Source organism: Tachypleus tridentatus, chromosome 13 (genome assembly GCF_004210375.1).
Source record: "Tachypleus tridentatus isolate NWPU-2018 chromosome 13, ASM421037v1, whole genome shotgun sequence".
Lineage (NCBI taxonomy): Eukaryota > Metazoa > Arthropoda > Merostomata > Xiphosura > Limulidae > Tachypleus > Tachypleus tridentatus.
In genome coordinates, this window is record NC_134837.1 from 20,250,775 (window position 1) to 20,277,893 (window position 27,119).

Consider the following 27,119-nt stretch of genomic DNA (forward strand, 5'->3'; position numbering starts at 1 on the left):
CAACCTATGTCCAGCAGCAATCGAACACAGAGATCGTAGCAAGAAGCAATAATTGTTTGCTTTACTTCTTGATTTATTGTTCTATATTTTAAGAAAAATATGTTCAGTAATTTATTTCTAAATAGTTATAATCTACATACATACATGTAATGTATAATAATAGAAATGTGACTGCATATAACAAAATACTAGTCCACTAAAACACAGCTAAGACAGGTAACACTGAGGTTATTTTTGTATTACTGGATAAATAGCATTAGTGAACATGCACTGCATCAAAACAAGTTATATTAGCTTGGTATGACTGAAAGGTCAATATAATAAAAAATAAATACATATGTAAATATATAGCTACTCAGACTAAACATTTGTATATTCATGTCATGTAGCTATTCCTATTTTTTTTTATAATGGTTACATGGTTGGTCAAGTGACAGACCCAATATAGTTAGAGTATAGAAACTAACATAAATTATAAAGTTTCATTGAAAACAAATGTTTGATATGTATCTAGGAGGTTTTAGAGATTATGAAACTAATATTTGAGAGTTTTGGGATGGATAGTAGTTTTTAATCATAACATAATTTTGCACTCAGATTAGTTATGAAAAAAATTACTTTCACAAATAAATCTTTAGTTAAAAATGTTTCATTAAAAATATGATGATGTTTTTTATACAAAATACTTGTAATATTCACTAAGGGTCTGCTGAATTTTGTGAAGATACACATCATCATCATCTACCACTCGATTCCGTCAAGGAACATAGGGCCGCAATCATTTGCGGTTTCAGGAACAGATATTTTAAGTGAGTAGGTTGTTAGCCCACTGCACCGAGCCGTCCCTAATTTAGTAGTGTAAGACTAGAGGGAAGGCAGCTAGTCATCACCACCCACTGCCAACTCTTGGGCTACTCTTGTACCAATGAAAAGTGGGATTGACTGTAACATTATAACGCCCCCACGGCTGGGAGGGCGAGCATGTTTGGTGCGACTCGGGCGCAAACCCGCGACCCTCAGATTACGAAGTGCACGCCTTAACGTGCTAGGCCATGCCAGACCAAAGATACACATACTGTATCAAAAATTATAGTGCAAATGCTTAATGTATGCAAATGTTTAGATGAACCAATGTATATTATACCATGCTTGTAGCAAAATGGTTAATTATAAGGAAATCTGTATATAAAAGTTTTCTTAGTAGTGTGTAGTTTTGGCATTTATTATCTGTATATTTTCAGTTAGATTCTTCTGTATACTTGTATACAAGTGTGGTAGGAAGTTTCAAGTTGACAAAAATAATTAGCCCATTGCAGTTCTCTTTTGATGCTGTTAAGGGGTCCACACTTGTAAGGTATCCTGACATAGCCAGATGATTAAGGCACTCAACATGTAATCTGAGGGTGCAGGTTTGAATCCACGTCACACCAAATATGTCCGCTCTTTCAGCTGTGGGGTGTTTTAATTTGATGGTCAATCCTATGATTTATTGATAAAGAGTAGACCAAGAATTGGTAGTGGGCAGTGATGACTTGCTGCTTTCCTCTGGTCTTACACTGCTAAATTAGGGATGGCTAGTGCAGATAGCCCTTGTGTAGCTTTGTGCGAAATTCAAAACAAACAAACAAACACTTGTAAGATCTCAAAGTTTGTTGATCCTTATTTCTGCAATTTGCTATATGTGCCTTATCAGTGGGTCTCATCATTCTCTGCTATTTCTTAGTGAATTTCCAATAACATTTTTGAACTTATTTTGTACACATGAGTGGGTAGCCAAATCTTAATCTTATCCTGACAGTTTTAGTGATTTAAATTCAAAATCATATTCTACTTTTTTCTTTGTTATACCAATTAGTATAGCATAAAATCTTAATTAATAATTCACTATTTTAATAGTATGTAAGTGTTAAGTTCTTAATTTTGTAAAGCAATACTTAAACAAAAATCCTAATTTACCCTCGTGTGACAGATGTGACACATTTTTTTTCTCTATTTTATTCCCTGCCCCTCCAATGAGTATGAAATTAAATGTTAATTACTCACTATAAAATTGTCATTGCTTAGACAAACCATAATGTTTATAGCCTTCAATTTTGTTTGGTGACAGAGCTCTCAAAGTGAAACTAAGGCCTCTTTTGTTACACCCATTTTGCACATTCTCTCTTTAAGGATTTTGCTAATAGTTCTCTTATGTTTAATTCTATATTATGTATAAACAGTAAGGAGTAAAGGCTTTAATCTATCAAAGGGGATATTATATATAACATTTTCTGAATTTAGAATTGCCAATTTCACTGTTAATACAAGTTTCATTCCCACATGAAATATAACAAGTAACATGTCTAATTTTGTAACAGTTTTTGTTGAATAGTTAGGAAAATTGTCTACTTTTTGCATGTTCTTCTTCTATGTTCTTTGGTGCATTACTTAATTGAATAAAAATTATTCAGTGTATTACTATATAGAAAGAGAAGGATAAGAGTCATCAACAGTTGATAGCAAGAAAAAAAAAGAATTGGATAAGTATTTTATGTTTTTCATGTTTATTCTTTATGATTTTTGAAGCAATCAAAATGCACAACTATGAATCTGTGTATTAGTTAAGACTATATTAGGTAAATAATAATATAATAAAAATGTTTTGTGAAGCATGCATGCAAGCAGCTTGTGGGTAACTTTACCAGTAATGTCATGTGAGCTCCACATTCCCTAAGTAATTTACAACTAATAATGACAGAAGTAGTAGCTAAACATTGTTCAAAGTCAATGAAAGAATATATTTAACTATCAGTAGATGCATACTGTTGCAAAATATTAGCTACTTGTAACATGAAACTGCGATTGTTTGTCCTAACATGAAATCATTCTAGAAAGAAAAAAAAGAGGTAATTTAGATTTTTTAATATAGATTTAGAGTAGAGAAAATATACAATAAAATAAGAAATTTTAGTAAATGCGCATTTGAAATGTATTTTAGAGATTTTAGAGAATATACAAATCAACTCTTAGATTTTGAGGTAAGAAAATCATTTTTAATCTTAACATAAAAAAATCTCTTTACCCATGGACTATTCAAAACAGATACTCAACATATTCACAGATAAATATTTTTTTAGTTTATTTAAATTACTTCATAAAATATAGGAAAGTAGGCTTCAATTTCATCAAAGACTGACAGCAAAAACAGGACATTAAATGTAAGTACTTAGAATTCCTCTTTTTTATGTATATTTTTATATATTGTTATAAAATAAGTAAAATGTAAAGATTTAGAAATTAGGTTAGATAAGATAATCAAAATGTTCTTCACAAGGTATGCTTGCAAGTAACTTCTGTATTACATCATTCATTAAGGTAACTTGACCTAAGCATTCAGAGTGATTTACTACTTGTGTGGCAGGATTTTTAATACCATGGTTCAAAAGGGCAATAAAACAGTGAACTTAGGTGTAAACATATGTAGATTGTTACAAGACTTAAGTTGTTTATGATAAAAAGTTGTAGTGTTCTGTTGCAATTTGCTGTCATTCTGGAAAGAATTAAAAAAAAAAAGAGTTATTTCATAATTTTATGGTGGTTACAAGGTCAACCAAATTGATGGTGTGTTTGTATATGTAGTTAGGGTTGAGAAAATAACAAACCAAATATGAAGTCAGTTTAATTTTTAAAAAAAGTTTTCACTTTATTTAAGAGATTATGCAAATGAAATTTGAAAAATATTCATATTGCCAAAAGTGTTTTAATCTGAACACGAAAATCACTTTGCACTCAGAGCTGTCAACAATCTAACTCCATATATTCATGGACAAACCTCTAGTAAAAAATTTAATTAGAAAAATCTGATTTGTACAAAAGACTTAATATTTACTGAAAGCTTGCCAGATTTCTTAAAGATACAGGTAACAAATGAAAAATTATAGTATGGAAACTGATGGTTATTTTATGGCTACAAGGATGTTGGAATCCATTGATCCCATATAGATAGTTAACAGCTTTTATTTTAGTTGTTTTTTTTGTGTATACAGATTTAATCCTGATGGAAGAAACTGGGTAATAACCAGAGAAATCACAGAAAATAATTCTACTTGGAAGATCAATGATGCTTCTGTGTCTTTGAAAGATGTAAGTATATGTAGGTGTATTTATGTGTTAAATAGTTTTTATTTTCTGACATCTGTATAATTATTAAAATTTGTAATACATTCAGTTTCATGAACTGTTCTCTGGACATTCTCGTATGTAGCTGCTTGATAGTTGTGTATGTGCTGGTAATATATTTAATTGTGGTATATGTATATTGTTAATTTCTGCCTTGAAACCAAAAATCTGTTGATCTAATTTTTGTTTCATAAATATTCCAACATTATTTTTGGCTTATCATCACTGTAATCTGTTGCATTTTGTATTTTTATGAAAACATTTTACCCTGTGTTACTTTTGTTTTTATTTTATGTTAGTGGATTTGGAATTCTAACTAATTTTTTAATATCGCATTTCAATATTCAAAATATTCTTCTTTTGTGAGATTTTTTCAGATAAGTAAAAGTTTTAGATTGATGATTGATATAATACATTAACTTTTGACAAAGCTATGAATATAAATAATTTATACAGAATTTCTTGTTTCCTTCATAAGATAATGGTATAATTGGTTAAATATAGAAAATTCTGATGACAGCTATTTCTTTGAGATGTAGGGTTAGAGTACTTGCAAAAGGCAGAGGAATTCTTTTACTTATAAACAGTGGATAATATCATTGAAATTGAGGTTATAAAGATATTAGAAAGGAGAATCTATTTGGGTATAGGGGAAGAAGGCCTTTAGTTGGAATTTGCCATAAACAAGTAGATAAAAATGATGAAATTCATGAAAAGCTATTCATTTAAATCAAGATTTAATCTGTTATCAAGGTCTTAATTTTAATTTAAGGCATATAGTAAATATTAGAGTCAAATCATGAGGGAAAGAGATTTTAGCAATACTAGAAGTAGTACTGTTTTATAATTGTTGTTCAATTCCAATGTAAAAATGTTTTAGTAAATGGATATGGGGAAATATATGCATGCAGTTGATCATTGTACATTTAGGTTTGATGTTTTACCACAAAGGGAGATAAAGAAGAATGAGGTTTTGCTTAGAGATTTAAAAACAAATATGAAACATAAATTTGGCAACTGAATTAAAATATAGGAAATTTAAAATATAAAATTTGAAATAATCGAGATACACATTCCTTATTGGAAAAAAAAAAACGGGTGCAAGTAAGTCATTAGGTTAGTACGTGGTATATGGGATAAAATAATTATAATTGAAGATCTTTAACTTAACTATCGTGATGGGAGATTTAAAGAATTATGGAAGATAGAGTTAGCCAAATTGGACATTAGGAAATAAAAAAAATGGTGTTGAAAGAAATGGTGGCTGAAAATGTAACAGTTAACAGTAAGAACTTTTTAAATAATAAAAATTTTACAATGGGAGAAAGACCTTTGAGAGAGCAAAAGAAAAGCTCATTTCTGATGGTTGTGATTTAATGTTATTAAATCCTACATTTTTCAATTTTCACCAAAGAAGATTTAAGAAATATTCTTCGTTCTGAACAGTTGCTAGATAATAACAAGATCAAATAAGCTGATCATCTTAATTCGAGTTTAAGAAAACAGTTGGTAAATTAAAAGAATGAAAGTAGATTAAGGATTGGATATGTGAGTTATTTGTTCCTATTTTTATTTTGTAAGTCCTTGAACTTACAGGTGGGTTTAAATTATAATAAGTGCTAGGTAACACCTGTGGTTATCATAATTTGAATTGAAAATTTAATATTGATGGGAATAACTTTCACATAATGTTATGGAAGAAAAAGATCTTGGTGTAATTGTTTATCTCTTAAGCCATCCAAGTAGTATGGTGTGCTAGTGTTATGAAAACTAAGGTGTTAGATTTTATCTACAGAAATATTAAATACAAGTCTAAAAGTTACAATTTCACTGTATACCTCAGATTAATCTTGGGCTCCTTATGTTTGAACAACACTGAGCTGTAGGAAAAGAGTTCAAAGGAGGGCAGCTACAATGATACCTTGGGTATAAATGTTTTCATATGAGGATACATTAAGATATCTGATTTTATTTGTTTTTGCAAAAGATATGAAGGGGATATGATAAAAGTATTGAAAAGTATAAAGTAAATGGATAGTGTCAATGCATAATCTATTTTCTTAATTAATGGTGAGAATGGTAGGATTACGGGATAAACATATAAATTTTGGTAAGGTAGGAGTCATGTTCAGCTATGGAAATTTTGGTTGGATTTTGGAATGGGTTGATTTCAGTTGTGAAGGATGCAGTAAATTTAAGGGAAGTCTTTATGAACATTTGAGTGATAAAGCCTCAGTTAGCAATGAGTTTTTGCTGATGGATTAAATAGCCCAGATGTTTTAAAAGTTGTTATATAAGGAAGTAAATAATTTCTTTTTCAAATGTAAATAGAACATTTATCAATATTTTTAATGTTCTTGATTTTCCTGTTTATGAAATTGAAATTAAGTTGAATTTCATTATCCTGTATATATTCTTAAGAATCACTAAACTATGCATGATTACTTTCTGAAGTGTTATATATGTGTCCTGAATATCAATAGATCATTAAAATGTTCTAGATGTAACATGTTTTCTTAATTTTTCTATTTTTGGATTTTTCCAAACTAGATTTGCTAATTTTATTGCTCTTGCATGTGTTATGTTATTGAAGTTATATTTAATCGATTTTGGAGTCTCACGTGTTCTAGGGCTGTCATCTTCAAAGCACACTGCTTCTCCTTGCTTCTTTACCACAATCCATCCACTGCTTGATGACAGTGACTTCCCAACAATAATTTTTATATACCAGTCACACAGAAATTCATACACACTATATCTGGTGACTTTATCATTGTATCATTTCATGAAATAACATGAATACATAACTTCATTCTTTAAATGCTTGAATAATATGATCATTAAATGGATAAATTCAGAAAGCAACTTGTGTAATGCATGATGATTTTAAATGGCTAAGCGGCTGGGATACAACTTGTTGCTGATCCTTTTCTGGATGGTCTTGGTACCTTAAGGTAACACTGTATAACAATTGTTTTGAAAAGTTTTGCTTCCTGAGAAGTGTTTGCTGATTGTGACAGGTACCTGGTGGGTATGCACAAATATAGTTTCAGATTTGCTTCATCACATAGGAACCCTGAGAAATAGACAGTTAACTGTTTACCAACAATAACGTATTTAATTATGTTTATGTTTTTTAATATGCTATTAAGTTCAACATAAGTAAAAGTGTTTTGCTCAATTGTTTGTATTCAATGTCCAGTGCATGACATTGCAGTGTCCAACAGTAGTCAGCAAGCATTGACAGATTCCAGTTTTGCCCTGATTTCGTTTTTCCATTATAGCAATGTCCTGATGAAGATTTTAACGAAATGGTACGTGATGGGCAAATTTGGATGTGATTTTCATGATTAGCAGTCAAAAATCTATAAGGAACACCCAACAGTATTCAAGAAGCAAAAACTTTGTTGTGCAGTGTTATCAGTGTTCTTTTGTTTTAAAATTCCTGTACATATAAGGCACATCTTAAAAGTGTGAGTATATGATTATTTTCTGTTAGAAAGGGCAGTTTCACACCTGTCTCAAAAAATGACCACTTTTAGTGGCTTCACCTCTATGTCTTTATTTTTTAAGTCATGTCACATTTTGTAATGTGAATAATAGTGTGATTTAATTCCTAACAATCTAGTTTAGGATATCTTTATTGTGGAATGAAACTTATGTTTTAAAGTTAGGTATTATTTTCTGGAAATCAGTTAAAGCAGAATGTTTTCAGGCATATTAAAATACATATTTCTCCAGATTGGTGAAAGTAATTTTAAAAGAATGTCAAGAATTTTTGATAATCTTACCAGTATTAATATTTTATTTTGTTGTTTTTTGTGGGATTGTTAAATAACAGTATACTTTATTAATATTATGAATCATAATAATATTAATAATCCTAATAATATACATTCCCCAGTGGGATGGCGATAGTCTTATAGACTTGAAGTGCTAAAATTTGAAGTTTGATTCTCCATTTTGGACACTGTAGATAGGTCATTGTGGTTATGCCCTAAAACAAAACAAGCATAATTGCTTATATTCACTTTAAAGCTTCATTGACTTTTAGACTTCACATTTATTACCTACAGTCAAAGATTTAGCAAATAAGGCCTACAGTTTCTTTCAGTAAGTTAGTTAAAAATATTTAGGCATTGTTTTGTGTAAATTTTTAGGTAGAGAATCTCGTGACAGAGCTGAATATTCAAGTTGGTAACCTGTGTCAATTTCTTCCTCAAGATAGGGTTGCAGATTTTGTTCGAATGAATAAACAGGAAATGTTAGAAAATACAGAAAAAGCTGTAAGTTTTTTTCATTTTACTGCATTTAAAATTAAAGGTAGTTTCCAAGGGATATTTTTAATACTGTTTTTTTGTGGTAATTTAATGTAAATAAGATAATTGAAAAATAATGCAGTTGTTTCTCTTATCATTGTTTGATTACTGTAAACTCTTTCTGTATGGACATTCTTGTCTGTGCAGGTCACTATGTTTTACTGTGCTGTATGTAAAATTTAACAAATTTTCTTGGGCTTACCATGTCCAGGTGGTTAAGGCACTCGTCTTGTAACCTGAGGGTTGAGGGTTTGAATCCCGTCACACAAAACATTCTCACCCTTTCAGCTGTGGGGAGCTATAATGTGATGGTTAATTGGTAAAAGAGTAGCCCAAGAGTTGACAGTGGGTGGTGATGACTAGTTGCTTTTAGTCTTACACTGGTAAATTGGGGACAGCTAGTGCAGATAGCCCTAGAGTAGCTTTGTGCAAAATTCAAAACAAGCCAAACAAAAACTACTTTATTATTAAGGAATAAGAATTAACTTGGTGTCAAAACATAGCTAATAAAGCAAATTAACTATGTTTTAAGTTTATAATATCATAAGGCAGTATTGAAGGAAAATTCTCATTTTCCCTAGTGTGAGAATTGTGACATTTGCTCTCTAGATTTTCTCTGTTATTTTATTTATCACCCTTCTGAGATGTACAGAATTTGATGTAAATTTCTCATTATAATGCTACTTGGGCAAAGCATAACTTTTATAGTCTTCAGTTTTATTTGGTTGTAGAGCCATAAATTAGGAAATTGGATACCTCTTGCCATCCTCACCTGTTATATCCTCTCCTTCAGAAGTTGCTAGCTGCTTTTCTAACTTAATAGTATATTAGTTATAACAGTTAGAAAGCTAAAATTTTTCATCTATTAAATGGCATATCATATTTTTGTACAGAGAATTCTCTAATTTGCTTCCCATGGGAGACACATTGAGTTTAGTTGAATTTTTGGATGGATATTTGTGGTTTTAAGTTATATTGGTGGTAGTCAGTGTGTATATTGAAACTTATAGGGAACTCTGTTTGTACCATGCAGTTGTGCATACTGTGTGAAACAGTGAAGAGTTTTTCAGTTGTTGCTTCTTACAGTTGTGGTATTTTCAGGTGAAACTGAATTTCTAAGTTTTAGGTGGACAAATCTGCTAATAACAGCATATTTGATCAAGAAGGAAGGAGAGTGTTCTATAGTATGTTATTTATGTGTGATATTTTAATTCTTTCCATGTCGAGCTTATATTTCACTTTTTTATAACTTATATATTAATGATCTTTTATGATCTCTTACTGTATTTCTGTACAAAATGTACTTAATAAGTAAATGTTACATTTCTGTATTTTAACAAGATGTATATAATTTCAGTAAATTACAGTAAAGAATAGGAATGTTTTTTTCCATAAGTCAGAATAAATGTGACAGAGGTTAAAATAAATGATAAATTGTGAATATATTTGGGCAGGTAGTTAAAAATATACGAGAAATGGTTTTTAACATGGGTAAACTTTTTTTAAACATGTAAGGCACCTGAATTATCTTGGGAAATCAGAAAGGGGTTAATTGTAAAATAATGAGTCTGGTCAAATGTAAATGAATAAAACCACTATTATTAAAAATAAACAGAAAACATGGTTTGCATACTTTTGCAGATGGAAGGAATGTGTTTAGCTCTACAGCTCTCTACTTACCCAGTGGTTAGGGCACTTGATTCTTAGTCTGAGGGGTGCAGGATTGAATCTCCATTTCATCAAACTTTTTCCCTGTTTTAGGTGGTTATGGCACTTGACTCGTAATCTGAAGGCCACAGGTTTGAATCGCCATCACACCAAATGTGCTTGTCCTTTTAGACATGGAGAATTTATAATGTGATGGTGAATCACACTATTCATTGGTAAAAGAGTGTTCCAAGAGTACACTTTTACACTGCTAAATTAGGAATGGCTAATGCAGATAGCCCTCATTTAGCTTTATGCAAAATTTAAAAAAAAAATCTCGGGATTAATATTCAAAGGACTAAAACACAATGTTCATGAAATAATTGTTCAGTTGATGTTCACCTGGTAGAAACTGGTTAAAACACAATGTTCATGAAATAATTGTTCAGTTGATGTTCACCTGGTAGAAACTGGTTAAAACACAATGTTCATGAAATAATTGTTCAGTTGATGTTCACCTGGTAGAAACTGGTTAAAATACAATGTTCATGAAATAATTGTTCAGTTGATGTTCACCTGGTAGAAACTGGTTAAAGAAAGTCATCTGAATTCAACAGGTAAATTCATGTCAGTTTTTAGTGGTCTTTATTCCCTCACAGTATTGGTCAGATGTATTAAGTAAGTCTTATAAAGGACCATCTGAGCATATAAAGTGCCAGTCATCTTAAATGAGGTGCTGAGAATCCCTATTATAGAGAACAAAGAAATGAAGCAATTATAACACAGTAATTGTAACAGTATGAGACTATTGATGTTGTTACTGCATGGAAAATGAATAACTAAAAAAAATTATTTAATTAAACAAGATGGAAGACATTAAATACAAGAATAAAATAATTTCACAATGATACAAAATCCATACATGCAACTTAAGTTCTTAAATTATGAACACAAGTTATATTACAAGAATAAGAAAGAATTCTTCAATATTGAATGCAGTAAAATTTTAAAAAAATCCTCTTGTTCAGTAATAAAGTAAGATGACAGTATAATAAATAACTTTTTGTTTTTCACTAAGCAAAAATCCAACCTTGTTTCACTGAAATAAAACATATCATTAACAAAGAAAAAGAGAAAAAAAGTTTTTTCTTGCCTAAGTGCATTTGTGAGAAAGTGGATGATGATATATTTTAAAAACTACTTTGAAATCTCCAATTTACCAAAGCTTTTAACTATCACCTTTCTTCCATACATGCATTATTAAAATAACAGTCATTGAAAAAATTGTGTATGCATCCTCATGTACAGTACTTGAACATTTAATAATAAACATGAATAAATGTAGCTTAATTTATACATCATAGTACTGAGGGGATTGAAATTGTTTTACAAAGATAAAAATATAAATATCTATAGGTATGGGAGATAAGTTAGCGAAATAGAAAAAAGAGTGAATGGATGGAAGAAAGCATAAGGTTGTCACAAATGGATTCAGTAAAATTCCATTCATGTGTCAAGTGAATTACCTCAGAACTCAGTCTTAGGGTTTTTGCTATTTTTGATTTATATCAATGATATAGATGAAGTAGTCAACAAGTTACTTAAATTTACAGATTATATTAATGTCTTGGGTGTTGCTAGCTGTGAAGAGGATGCTGCTGATTTACAAGAGGATTTAGATAATGCCAGATGGTGTTAATTATAATAAATATAAGAGTAATGCATGTGGATTATTTTAATGTGAGTTATAAGTATAATTTAGATAGAAATAACCTTAATAGTGTTATGAAGAGAAGAGGATTTTGATGTAATAGTCAGTCAGTCTCTCCATGCTCAGTGATTCCTGTGAACAGAGGTTTATTCTATTCTTACCACTACCTGTGCTAAAACATTTTTTCCTGTGCTTATTGAGTTTCTAGTAGTTTCAATTAACTGTTTTTTTTTTTCACAGCACATTGTTTTCTATATACATGGTTGCGACTTCATTTTCTTTTGCCACCAAATTTCTTTATGCTATTTCAAACAATGTTTGCAAATACCCCCTTTCCTTTCATGAAATATAACCAAGGTACATTTATTCATTTTCAGTCAATCTCTTCAATTATAACAGTGTTAATCATGAAGCTGATGCTCAGTAGTTATCCCTTATCACATTTAGTAGAGCTAACATTTGGTGAGTGAATTGTCTCATATCTCAATGTGTGATGAGGTACTATAATTACTGTGAACATAATAAATTACCACAATCTTATAGAGCCATGGTGTGACATATTCGCAGCTGTTATGTTTTAGATATAATGTTACCACTATTGTGTGTTAAGTGGCTAGTTTTCTTCTGCCTGATTCTTCTCCAGTCATATATTCCTTTCCCTTTTCTTTCTTTGCCTTGTGTGAGCCTACCTTGCCTGTTTCTTATTTTGAACAGGTTTTCTACCTCTAGCCTTTGCTTCTGGCTCTTCTCTCATGCTGATGAGGAACAGTTTTACCTTGTTATTATTAAGCACCAGCCCTTCTACCAATTTGAGTGAGATTTTAATTCTTAATTTTGCAGAGAAATGGGTAATGTTTCTGAAGTAAACTTTAATATTTCCTGGAAAGTGTATTCCAAATAGATACCTCTGCACCATGTTCCACCTTTCCTTCCTATTTACAGTGATTTTATTTGCCTTCTCAAAAAAACCTATAATCATGTACACATGGAGATCATGTGACCCTCTGGTTGGGATAGAGATAAAGCAACATGATGATTATGATGTGGATTGGTGCAATACACATACACATGCATATAGCTGGAAATTAGCTCAAAGTTTGTGGCATGTGCAGGAAATTTCACGGTAGTGTGTTCTGGGTAATAGTTCTCCATAGTACAAAGAGATAAGTGTATGTCTTAAATACATTTTCAGGTTAGGAAAATTGTAACTACTAAAAAATGTACATTTACAATGATGGCTTATTTTTTACAAAAATATTTTGAGTAATTCTACTAAAATAATGAGATCACAAAAAAAGTTGAGTAATATTATATGTCGATGTTTTGTGAAAGTTTTTGTTTCTCATAATTTTGCAGTATATTTTAATGTTTGTTATAAATTATGATACAGGTGGGTCCACCAGTAATGTTTGAATATCACTCCCAGCTAAAGGAACTTCGAGTACAAATTCGAACAGTTGAAATGTCTTTTAAAAATACCAAAGAGTATTTAGAAAATGAAAAACAAAAAATTTGTAGGCTTGAAGATGATGTAAAGTATTTTCAAGAAAGACAGCGACATTTAGAACGAATTGAAATTTTGAACAAGAAGAGATGTTGGATAGTAAGTATTATTTCTTGATTATAAACAGGAATGTTCATTTGAATAGTTATTACCTTCTTTACTAGTGTAAGAAAATTTTTTTGGAAATGCTTTTGACTCAGTTGTATTTCATAAAAAAACAAACAGTTTGGAGTGGGTAGATAGCAAGCTATTTTGTTTTTGATGATGTTTTACTACTTTAAGCATGGGATATTTATGTGATCATGTCTCGTTTGTACAAGAGAAAATATCACAAAAATACTATAATTTTTTATCTATCTACTTGAAACTACATTTTAACTATGGTATAAAAAATTATATTTTTTTCAGCTGGCATTACTTTTTTCTAATGTGAATATTAGTATAATGTTGGAAAGATGTAGACAAGGTGCAACACATTTAAAAGTAATTTTTATTCATATATAATACTAAAAGTGTGTTTGGATAATTGTGATAATACATACAAGGATTGAAATATTACATTTCTGCATTCTTGAAGAATTTCACCTTTTTAGTTGGTTTTCTTTATCGGGAATGTCTGGTCCATTCATGGTCTTATAGTTATGACCAATCAAAATGAGCATAGTGCATGGATTAAATAAAAAAAAAATTAATGAGGAAATGTAATCTTTGGCATAGCTTTTACTTAAGTGAATATAGTTATATTTCTATCTCTGAAATTTGTATTTACGTAAATCACACATTAGTTGTTGTTTGTTTTTGTTTCCATTTGTGTTTTTGTATTTGACCTAAAGAATGATGTAAGAAAACAGACTATAAATATTATATGTGAAAGTGCATTACATTTTCTCAAACATTTCAGAACTGGATTTCATTTTACTGGATCCACAGCTACTCACTGTAATCTAAACTTACTAAGGAAATAATAACCTCATACCTGTTTAGGAAAGAATCATCAATAATTGTTTTCGTACAAGAATATTTAATCTACCATGAAAAAATGCCAATACAAGTTGTTGAGCACTTTTTGCTTGCTGGCATAAAAGAATATTAACTTTATGTTCACGGGTATTCTTTACTGTGTTTTAGTGTTTTACATTCAAAATTTTATATTAATCTAAATTTTTTTTGTTATACCAGCTAGTATAGAATAAAATCTCAGTTAATTACACATATTTTAATAGTATAGGTTTAAAGTTCTTAGTTTTATAAGGCACTATTTAAAAAAATCTTGATTTTTTTCCTAGTGTGACATGTGATATATTTTCTCTTGGCATATGCTCTTTTCTATTTCATCCACCACCACTCAATTAAGTATGAAATTAAACACAAATTACTCACTATAAAATTGTCATTCCTCAGACAAACCATAATCTTATAACTTTCAGTTTGATTTGTTACAGGGCTATCCAAACAGAAGATCAGACTCCTCTTGTCACACTCACCTGTTACAATTTATCTTTGGATTTGTTAATATTTTTCTCATATGTTTAATTCTGTATTATCTATAACTAGTAAAAGCCAAGGTTTTTCATCTGTCAAATGATGTATAACTGTATATGATGGAAAACTGTTGAATTCAATGTTAGTTTGAACTTTCTTTCCCATGAGAAAGGTAATGATTAGCTTGGATAAATTTATAATGGTTTTGTTGCACAAGTGGAAATCCAGTAAAATTTTGAAAGATAGGGAAATTGCTTTTTCCATATTATTAGTCTGTGCTTGAGTAAGTAGTGTATTTCTGGTTTTTAATGTTTATTCTTTATTTATTATTATAAAAGTAACTAAAATATTTAAATAGATTTCTCTTTAGGTTACTTAAGAATATATTAAATAAAATAAATAATAATATAATAAAATGTTTCATGAGGCATGCACACGTGTTGCTTGTGGGTAATGTAGTTCAATAGCATAACATGAGCTCCATGTTTCCCAAGTGATTTACCACTTACAGTGGTGAGATTAGTGGTTATTCATGGTTTAAAGGGCAAGAAAAAAAAAAAACAATTATAAATAGTTGCATACTTTTATAATCTTAAAGCAAATTATGATAAACAAATGTAGTTACATGTTAAAATTTGTAGTAATTCTAAGAGAGAGAGAGAGAAAAAAAAGGTAATTTAGATTTGTTTTGGTTTCTTTTTTTTTTTGTGGTTATGAGGTCAGAATGAGAATCACACATAGAGAAAGGGTAGAGAAAATAACAGATAAAATATATTGTTTTACTGCAAAGAAACATTTGAAATGTACTTGGAGGTTTTACTGATTATACAAAAACTTGACATTTTTGAGATGAAGAAAAGTATTTTTAATCAGATTTTATGAAGATATACAAACTATATTGGAAGTTAGTAGTAATAAATCTATAAAGTCTTGAAATGAGTACAAATAGGTCATATCTGTCAAATTTACCAAGTCTTTATTAATGAAATGTATCAGTTATGGCGGATTTGATTAAAAACATCAAATTATTTTAAAGTGACTGGTAAATGAAATATTACAAGAGCAAACTAATCTATAAAGAATGTAATTTATACAAACAATATCTATATCAGTGTTTTCCTGATATTACTTATGGTGTAATGTGATTTTATTTTTCTTTCACTAAATAATCATGTTTTCTGTTTGTAACAGCTGTAGTTGACAATAAAATCAAAGTATTAGTTATTCTCTTTCATAATTCCACCATTATGACATTGTAAAACAAATCTATTCAGCTTAACTCTGATAACATAGGTTTTCCTGTGATCATGTGTGAAAGACCATGTCACATATTTGTCATTTGTGTAGTAATATTCAAAATTTTAGTGAACTGCTATTTTATGAATGTATGACAGTAAGTTTGGTATCAAATTTTAGAATTATACATGAGTTAATTTCTCAATTTAAAAGTAAGTATTTAAAAAAAAATTCTACATGTTTTGCGTATCATGTGGTATATTGAATGTAACGTAAGGATGTGTGTATAGCCAATTGAAAGCTCAGAATGTTCCACTAGTGGTTTCATCAACCTCTGTGAAGTATTTGCATGGGAAACTCTTTAATTTCATGATAGATTCCAAGTGGTAAAGTTACATAAGAGAACTTGAAAAATCATATATTTTTAGACCAAAATACAGCTCAGTAACTAAGCTTGATCAGTGACAGTGGAATTCTGTAGTATTGATATAATAATTTATGATTTTTTGTTATTTTAAGATGCATAGATTGAAACCTTTAAAAAAAATCAGGCAAGTAAGAAACAAGTGCAAGGTCTGTAACAAGAAGAGATAATTGTTTTCTGTACTATTTTGTTTACTGTTCTATGTTTATAAAAAACAACTGAAATCTAAGAACTATTGGTAAATAGTAATTATGCACATACATACATGAGGTATTATAACTGAAATTTTGAAATTTTACTGTGTTTACAAAACACTGGTACACTAGATCACAGGTATGACAGGCCACTTTTTAAAGGCCAGTTTTATATTCTTGGATGTGGTAGCATGAGTGCATATGCACCACATCATTTCAACTTTTGTGATATTAATCAGGCACAGCAGAAAGGTATATGTATAATGTTAGATTTAAGCTACTTAGAGTAAAAATTTGTGTTTTTGTGTGATAATTTGCAGTCATCCTCGAACAATGAAAAACATAATTTGTATCTATTTCCTAATTTTTTATGGTGGTCGTGAGGACAGAAAAATTGATTAAATCAATACAGAGATACAACAGTGAAAATAACAGATAAAATATAAATATTTTTTCTAAAAATAGTTTGATAATTACCTGAAATTTATAAAGATTTTGCATGTGAACTTTGTAACTTTTCTGATGTATAAAGGTATTTTTAATCTTAAAATTACTTTTTGAATGTGGATATTCAACATTTGAAAAGAAAAAATGCATAAGAAAAACATTACTTATAAAATCTTAAAACTTAATTGGAAAATCTGACATTTTGCTTTCAAATATCTTGTAATGTTTAAGATAATTACAAAATTTCTTGAAGATATACTTAGTGTATTAAAAGTTATAACATGAAAACTATAATAAGTGTAGAAAGGTTATAAATTCAGTTCTTTGAACTGAGCCCATATTGAAAGAGCTAACCCATATCAAGTAATTATTGTTTTACTCAACAAATGTGTTCAGATTAACTCGCATCTGGAAATAATCTTATGTTCTAGGTGTACATAATGAGTATATTGAGCTTCAATCACATAAAATAATGTGGAAGGACAAACCTTTTCATGTGAATCCACATTGGGTATTGATATTTGATTTTAGATGTCTTCAATAAATATGTTTGTCTTAACTTGTACACAAATTCCTTGAGATTAACTGATAGCAAATTATATTTCATTCTAGATCAACAAAGTAAATGTTTATTTTAACCTGTATCAAGTAAACATATTTTATTCCATGTATACAAAATTAACCCATTAATCCAAACCAAGATAAAGTATTTCCAAAACATTCATAACTCTTCTCATACTACAGCTAAGGCTTTTTTCTTTGTCCTTCTGGACATTGATCTGATTTTTACTCTCTTTTTTTCAGTATTTTCTTCCCTTCTTGCTGTTTTTGGTGATATCTGTCTCATGACATTCTCTAATATGTTCAGTGCACCCTCTGTTTTGGTACTGTATATACCTGCTTGTAATAATGTCATCAGCTTTTCTCAACAAAGCATTCACTAATGGTTTTCTCTGTTGTACATTTTTGAAGATATTTTTTGTGTTCCTTGCATTGCCTATTATAATTTTTTGTGGTAGGGAAATACAATTATTTTGGTGTTTGGCAAGGTGACATGGATTAATATGTCTGACTCGAAGGAAAATTTGTCTCTCCCATATCACCTCTGATATCTAGAGTTGCTTGCAGCATATGTTTGGTTAGTTAATATTTCTCTGGAAGATATGAAACTACACTTGCAGGCATTCCTGGACATTCTGAAGAGGATTTAGATTCACTTTATACAATGCTTTTTTTTGCTCTGTCAGCTTTCCCTGAGTCTACTTTGTATGAGCTGCCTCCATATCCTTTCACTCAGTTGATACATGTAGGTCAGGGTTTACCCTTTGGACTAGCCTCAACACCATATGTGTTCCACCAAATTTTACAAGTCTTTTCTTGTTATTTTCATTCCCTGACCCTGTGCACACACCATTACATGGACAACTGGTTACTATTGGTATCATTTTATCATTTAGCAGAACATCACATACAGCTTCTGTTTTTCAAAGCAATTAGAGCTGAGAAATCTGTCCTTACTACAGTTCAATATATCGTCCAACTGGGTGTCTTTTTTTTCAACATACATCCCATTTGGGCTCAGCCAACTCCTATCTGGCTTCACACTATTGAACACACAGTATGACTCTTACTCAAGTCTCCTTCTCCCATTGCATGGATGGTTCTTTCTCTTTTGAAGATGTGGGAATCTCTCAAATCCTCAGTTGTTTTGAACAAGTGCATGAGATCTATTCAATGGTCTAAATGCAACAAATGGATCATGAACATCATTCCTCTGGATTTCCAGGATTTCCTATTCATGATCAACATCTTTGATCTCGAGTGGTGGTTAGAGTGGATCATTTCTATAAAAATTGTTATTCAACGACCAACTTGTCATGAGATCCATCTTTACATGGATGCCTTTCTTCAGGGATGAGGTGCATATCTCAATATTTGGGAATAATAGGGTCTATGGATGGTAGATGAGACTCATTGTTTTAAAATTTCTTACTGTGAAAAAGTAACATCTAAAGGTCTTAAGTTGCTTTAGTGCATAGGCACCATGCTTCACACTGACAATTCCACAGCAGTGTCTTTCATTTCCTGTCAAGGGAACATTTAGTCTGTATCTCTGTTTTGAACTTTAGATCTTCATTACTGGGTCCTCAACCATCATATCATACTATTAACTTGCCATGTTCTGGGACTAATGAATTTGGTGTGAGATCATATGGTTGCTTTGTGGAGAGGTTCTCTGTTGGGTTTGCACTGATTTAGAACACTGATGACTGATGGATTGGCCATTTGTTGGAACACTCGACTATTGGCATTTGGGTTTCTGGTACCTTATCCTTGAGCAATGGAAATAGAAGTGTTCAGTCAGGACTGGACTGGATTGCACTAAAATACCTATTTACCACTATGTCTGTTACCCAGTGATCTAGAAATGGTTTGTTTTAGCCCTTGTTACCTTCTGTTGGTAACATTAGAATGGCCTGCTCAATCCTGCTTTCCACTTCTGTGGTGTGTAGTACTCACCTCTTCCTCTTTAACCATCTCTGTTGAGGCAGCCACAATCAGACATCTTACACCCATCCATTCCAAAGCTCAAGCTTCATGCATGGAGGTTATGTGATCCTTTACATGGCATTGGGGCTTAAGTTATAAGTTGGAAATGACAATATATGGGCAATATTGTGTTGTGAGAAGGTTAAACCAACTTCATTCAGATGTACAAACCATAGCACTTTTTTAGGCTTGGCTCTTTTACATCACATTAGTTTGATGATCTGGCTCTCTTCCAAGGATTTTCTATTACCCATTGTATCTCTATTTACCACATCCACTATATTATAAAGAGGGGTGAATACTTGTATTACTAATTTTGCTTCCTTCGTCTCCAAGGTCCCTGACCTCTTTTTCATAGGATCAAACTCTGTGGCAAGTGTTACAGAGTCAGGTGAGCTGTCATCAAACCAATTTCACACAAGCAACAACTAACACAATAGACTTTATCTTGGTTGTAGCAGGCTCTTTAGAAATGGGGTGTTCCAAAAGAGCACATAGAGGCAGACTGGATCATATTACTGTGCTAAGCTTGACTTTTAGTTGACTAAAAATGGACACACATTTAACTTCTAGTGGGTGATGTTAGTGGTAATGTAAAAGTGCTGGTTTCTTGCAAAGACTCGTGATACTGTTCTGGTACAAGTTTGCTGTCATTTAGGATAAACTGGACATCATAAAACAACAAGATGCTTAATTGTTTGGAGTTCTGTTATTAAATTTTATATTAGGGTGGAAGCTGTGGAGGAACTTGTAGTAAAGTAGTTATTCCAGATATGTTATCTATATGTCTCATTTGTATGTATGACATTTTTTCATTTTCTTATGTTAGTGTTCTATGGGTTGCTTTTCTAACATATATGTGATTAATGAAAATGGTATAGCTACACAGTTATCTGTTGTTACACCTGATAACTGTAGATAGTAACTTTCATTAAACCAAAAATAACTGTTTTTTGCACCAAATGTAACATATCTTTAATGTTTGAATAGTATAAGCTACTAAATAAAACTTTACAGTCTTTATGATTCTCTGGAAGTTCCATGACTCTCCAGTTTTTAATTTTATCAATTCCTAGGAGAAGTATCTACTTATTTGTCAATTTGAGATATTCACAGAGACTCAAAAACTCAAAACTGACCCAAAAAAAGATGAATTTCTGCTTAGTAAGTGATTGAGATTTTTACAGCTTTGTCAAAAAAATAATTCTGTTACTGAGAATGTAAGTGATCACAGAAGTGATAAGTTGTTGGTTTGTGAAACATGTTTCTTCAAGTGAAAGTGAAGAAAGTGGCATAACCCCCAAAACAGCTATTCAGACACAGAAGAGGTTGTAGAAGAAGCAACAGTCCTGGACAATCCTCAGAAGTTCCAGATGCTTTACTTATGTAAAGCACCTGCAGGTGCTCCAACTGTGCCATCCATTTTGCCTAGCTCATTGCTGATCACAGTAATCCCAGCTGCAGCACCAATGTGAGTAGGAATACTGGAGATTGGGAACGATAGAAAAAATTTGGATGTAATAAATCCCAGTGTTGAGGATGCAGGAAGATGAGCAGCAACAAAATGTTTTACAAAAACACCAGATCCCACATGGTAACAAAATGTTTTGACAAAAACACCAGGCCACATACAGTAACAAATTGTTTTGATAAAAAGGCCAGGCCCCACACAGTGACAAAATGCAACAGTGATATTCCTGTTGGTTGATATGTGAATGCTACATGACATCCATCAGTGTAATAAAGCAAAGATTTTTATAAAATATCCTTGGAGGGATTACTAATATTTATTGCACTGTCATACATTTGTGGGCCTATAGTGGCAAAAGCATTTACATGGAGAGCTTTTGGTTTGAGCAGTAGGGAATTCCTTTTATAGAGACAATGTTAGAGAATCAATTTTAAGAAATGTTGAACATTTTGTGTTTTGACTTTTAGAGCATTGAGAAATGCCAGACTTCAAATAGACAAATTTGTCATGGCATCATTGAATTGCTAGAAATTGTTCAGAGTAGGATTGCCATACAAGGAGAAATTAAAATCTGATATTATTCTCTCATGGAAAAGAAAAACTTAAAGGATTTGGTGAGGTGTTCAAGATTGTAAAGGAAATTGATAATAGTATGCAATGCATCACATTTTTCATTCTTTTAACATTTAAAATAGTAAGATTATGGGACACAAATATAAATTTGGGAAGGGTAGGAGTCATCTTCAGCTAAGGCAGTTTTATTTTCTGGCAGAGGTTGGCCTCTGAAAAGGGTTGCCTTCAGATGTTGTGGAGACTAAATTTAAATGAGTTTAAGAGAAAGTTTGATAACTAAATGAATGATAAGGGCTGACTTTAAGATTTGTTTTGTTAAATTTATTTATCTAATAATTTAGTTTAGAGAATGGGACAGCTGAGATAGACTAATAGATCTCTTGTTGTCCCAGAACATTGTTTTATTATATGTATGTTTAAAACATTTCATTGTCAATGCTTAGACACAATGTATAAATAGTCAAATTACATTATAATATATATGCATTCATTTAACGTAGATCCTCTGTTAGCTTTGGTTTAGTGTAATATGCTGCCTTTTTGCTTAGAGTTTAGCATCTGGAGTTGTTGGAGGCTGTATGTTCAGTTTATGGCATGGTACAAACAAAATTGAAATGAATAAAGAACTTTTCATACTGTTACTTTGATGTAAAGTAAGTATTCTAATTTTTGCAATGATTTCAGATATAAAGATAAGTAAAATTAATGGAATAATATACCATTCAAGTTCATGTTGTGTATGCATTGGTTTAGTGTAAAGATGTCAGCATTTGCAAAATTAGCTTTAGTGTTGTCATTATGAATATCTTGAATTCAGTTTGCTGTGACATTAATATTAAGTTAAAACAACAAATACACCATTATTATTTTAATATGATATAGTAATGGTGTTGCAATGACAGATAATTAAGCTGCACAAACTATTTTGCATATGTTTTGTCAGACTTCATGCACAGACTATTCAATAAAAATACAGTCATCTTTCAAATATTAAAGTAGAAAATGAGAATTTTGTGTAAAATGTGAGATGACATTCTTACCGCCTTAGTTTAAAAAAAAAGAGAGTTCACTTATTAAAATAGTTTTTTTTTAAAGGAAAAATGTGATATGAAATTATTTGTCATGTGATGAAAAGCTCAACAAGCTTGAAACCTTGTACTTACTAAATATAATTCAGTTAGTCCCCTAAGCCTTTTATTAACAAGTTAAAATTACTTAAAACTTAGTGAAAATAAACTTACCAAAATCTCTGAGTATTCCTGAAAATACCAAAACTATACCTTTAATAATGAATGTAGGTACTCATTTACTCAAAACTGTTTGAGGTATAGTAATGGTCAACTCAACTTTGTGCCAACAGACTTGAGAAAAGATTTGCAGTGGCATAGCTATCGTGATATTGTTAGGTACAGTGTATGTTCATACAACCGTAAGCTGACACCATGTTTTTCAACAGTACCATCCTCCAGATGTTTCAGAAGTCTTATCAGTGCACTTTCACTCTTTATTGTTCACTCGACACATTTTGTAGCTTTAACTGTTTACTTTAAAAATTAAACCAGTTTGTTGGATGAAGTCCTTGAGAACTGAAGTAATGACAAACATTTTGTTTCTTTGTAATAATTTTAAAATTCTTATTTTTAGTTATATTAGTATCCCCTTTCCTGTTGTTTTAAGTTTTACTAGCATTGTTAGCTGAAATTTTTATATACACACAATACAGTTATCAGTTCCTCATCAGAAGTCCCAGTAATATTTTCAGCAATCTGTGTATTAGAGGTAGTTTTTTTTGTAATTTGGAATCATTTGTGTAATACTGTCTCATTTTCAACTACCATGCTCAACCAGTATATAACTTTTACAAAATCTAGTACCAGTACAAAGTTAAATCCATCTTATACCTTGCTGACATATAGAAGCTGGTGTTGAACTCCAGTTTCAATTGCAAAAGCAGATAAGAGTGATGGCACAATCTTTTTAGACAGTATGCCAGTCCATCACAGGTTAACTTTGTACACATATAACTTGGGTAACTGGACACAACAACATGCCATTGCACTAACTGCTGGGCTATGCTGGGGCCAGCTGCACAAATTACATGTGTGAAAGGTTTCATTCAGGAAAGACTTAAGGATTTTTCTGGCAGTATTATATATTTATTTTTTCAACTAATATGTGACCAATAAAGAAGCAGAAGTTTAAATTCAAACATTTCAGGGAAAATTTATAATATTAAAGCAACATAACATTTAAGAACAAGATACCTGTTGATTTGTCTTGGCTGTTCCATTTACAAAACTAAACTATTCAGCAGTAACAAAATAATAAAAGAAAACTAGTCCTTAGTATTCAACACATGTGCCATTTTTCGCTGAAACGCGATTGGTTTTCAAACGCCAACATCACCCAATCGTGTAAATTCGAGGGAGTAAATATGAGCGATTTTGGGGCCGGTAGGTGGTTTTGAGGAGAAATCGTATTTTTCAATGTTTAAAAAAAAAAAAATCTGACCACCATCTTGGAGGCAGTCTGTTGTCAAGCAGGTCTTGGTCTGGTATCATGTGCATCCCAAACGATAAAATATTCTCTACTCCAAAGAAACAACAGCGATTGAAATGTTTAAAAGGAAAGATGTTCATTTTGATCCTGTAGACAAGAAAATGTGTAAGGACATTAGATCAGCAGCTTCAAAGTATACCTCAAAGCTGAGGGAGAATCAGAAGAAAAGGGCAGAAAGGCTTGAGGCCTATGGTTTCTGGAAATCTGGCCCAGGCACCTTGTCTAAAGAAAAGTCCAGAAAGCCACAGAGGCACAGAGATTCCCATTCAGAGAGAGAAGGAGAGAAAAAGCTCGAAGAGAGCACTGGAAACCCTTGTCTCAAAAAAGAGGAAAGTAGCCAAGATTGATTAAAGGAAATTAAGTGATTTGAAATTTGACTGTAATTTATGCAGCAGAGCAGAAGTTGATATCAGTGACTGAAAACATTTTATTATTATCTGCGCAGCATAGTGCCAGTGGTTTATTTTAAAGCATATCATTAATTTTATTTTGAAGCAATGTCAAAGCTTTCCTTGATTTGCTGTTTCAGTTTGTATTGTGAAAGAATGAAAAATATACTGATATTGAGGTACCAGCCAGTAATACAAGATTGTATAGATGAACAAGTTTTACTGTAGGTAGTCATGTAGAGTAATTTTAAGTAATTTGAAATTTTAATGGAATACATGCAGCAGAGCAGTAGTTGTTGATGTCAGTGACTGTACAAAATTTAATTTCTGAGGCATATCACTGATATCAGTAGTTTAATATTGAACCATATCAGTAGTTGAATTTTTAAGCAATGTCATAGCTTTCCTTCATATGCTGTTTTAGTTTTGTTGTCAATTTGTGAAAGAATGGAAAATTCACTGACATTGAGGTACCAGTAGTATAATGACAAGATTGCATAGATGAACAATTTGAACTGTAGGTAGTCATGATTAGTCAAAAGAGTAATTTTATGTGATTTGAAAATTGTATGGAATATATGCAGCAGAGAAGTAGTTATTGGCAATGACTGTAAAACATTTAATTGGCAGCATACCAGTAGTTGATGATGATGATGTTATTGATGACAAAAAGGATAATAATGAAATGATTTGTATTTGAAATATTTACTGAGTTATTTTGGCTTTATTAACTCATATTACTAATATATTTTGATTTAGAAAAAATTAAACTGAATAAATAGCAAATAAACAATCTTAAATTTCATTTATTTACTTTTTTATTTTATTTGTTAATTTTAAGTATTTTGATATATCTTCGAATCAAATGAAAGAATAAATCAATCTAAAAAACTGTAAATGAAAGTTATAGTTTTATTAGTTTGATTTAGTCTTTTAATTTCCTTTTGTTATTTTATATGATATATATTGTGTACTTTTCCAACATTGCAATGTCAAAAAACATAAAGAAATTATGTCCCAGATTGCACCAAATCACACCAAATAGCATCCATTTTTTAAATTGGTGGGGCATGCCCCTGATCCCTAGTCAGGCTGCCAGCGCTGTGGCGCCAGACTATATACCTTTTCCTCTTTTTCATAAATGTCATTGGCATGCCTGATTCAAATATTTATTTAAGTCTACTCTAAATTTACTGCTTCCATTACATTTGAAGGCAGTGCATTTCAAAGGTCAATTGCTCTGTTAGAAAAATAATATTTGCAGTTGAAGTAGTTTTACCATTAATTACAAAAGAAGACAGTGCATCAACTCTATCAGCTCCTTAACAATTGTAAATGCCTCAATCAGGTCCCTTTTATCTTTTTCCTTTTCAAGAAATTATTTGAGAGATCTTAACTTGGCTTTATGTGACAACCTTTTCATCTTATCTTAATAGGCCTGTTTTTTTATTTCTTTTCAATGCTTCAGTGTCCTTCTTAGAGACCAAAACTGAACACAAGACTCCAAATTTAGCATAACAGGTGACCTGTACAATGAAATTATACCCTGTTAAGTCTTGTATTCAGAACTTCAGTAGATACAATCTGAAATTCTTTTATCTTGTTATAAGTGATAGAATGCTGCTTGGATGGCTTAAGAGACTGATCAACCAGAATGTTGAGATTCTTTACTTCCATAATATTGTTAAGGTTATTGCTATCAAAATTATATATATAATTCAAATTATGGTAAATCACATGCATCAACTATTTGTTACAGTCAAAGCCATGTGCTATTTATTTGCCTAACTCACTGATGATCTAAATTTGTATGTAAAGCAGCAGCATCCTACTCACAGCCAGTAACACTTAAAACATGAATATAATCAGCACATTTAACTCATTTATAAATCATAAATAAAAGGAACAAAGGTCCTACACTGAACTCTGTAGTACCATACTTATTACATTAATCTAATCTGACTGTATTCCATTTATAACAACCCATTTGTTTTCTTTCCTCTAGTCACTTTTCTGTCTATGATCTAATTTATCTTTCACATCTGTAGGAATAATTCTTTTAATAAACCTTTGTGTGGTACCTTTAAAATGATTTATGAAAATCTATATATATCAAATCCTCACCCTTATCCTTATCTACATAAGCAGTAACCTCTTTAAAGAATGTCATAAAGATTATTATGTGGAATCTCATTAACTGTTCAAAAATATTTTAAATTTGTTAAATGACTGTGTAAAGCATCTTTTAAATCAGACTCTCAGGATATTTTTTTCACCACTTTAATAAAACTAATGGGTATATAATTACTGGGACAGATATAAAATGAACAGTTAACTTACTTAATTTGTTTTGATCATTTTTTAAAGCTTTTTTTTGTTTAATTTGTGATAATACTAAATAAAATAAAAAAGTAAAAATACTAAATAAAAAAATATTCTTAACCCTTTAACACTG

At 30.9% G+C, this 27,119-nt stretch overlaps 2 protein-coding genes across 3 annotated transcripts in view; both read left to right on the forward strand.

Moving 5' to 3' along the window:
• The window catches only part of LOC143239784 (structural maintenance of chromosomes protein 5-like), a 33,614-nt gene extending 11,943 nt beyond the window's left edge, over positions 1 to 21,671 (forward strand). Inside the window, exons 3-8 of the mRNA XM_076481293.1 lie at positions 4,026 to 4,122; positions 8,319 to 8,444; positions 13,226 to 13,438; positions 20,009 to 20,063; positions 20,990 to 21,143; positions 21,611 to 21,671. Of these exons, the coding sequence (XP_076337408.1) occupies positions 4,026 to 4,122; positions 8,319 to 8,444; positions 13,226 to 13,438; positions 20,009 to 20,063; positions 20,990 to 21,143; positions 21,611 to 21,671 (706 nt within the window). The remainder of the gene's footprint in view (positions 1 to 4,025; positions 4,123 to 8,318; positions 8,445 to 13,225; positions 13,439 to 20,008; positions 20,064 to 20,989; positions 21,144 to 21,610) is intronic.
• Positions 1 to 27,119, forward strand: part of LOC143239052 (gamma-tubulin complex component 4-like) — a 403,661-nt gene that overhangs the window by 155,084 nt on the left and 221,458 nt on the right. The gene's annotated exons all lie outside the window — the stretch shown is intronic.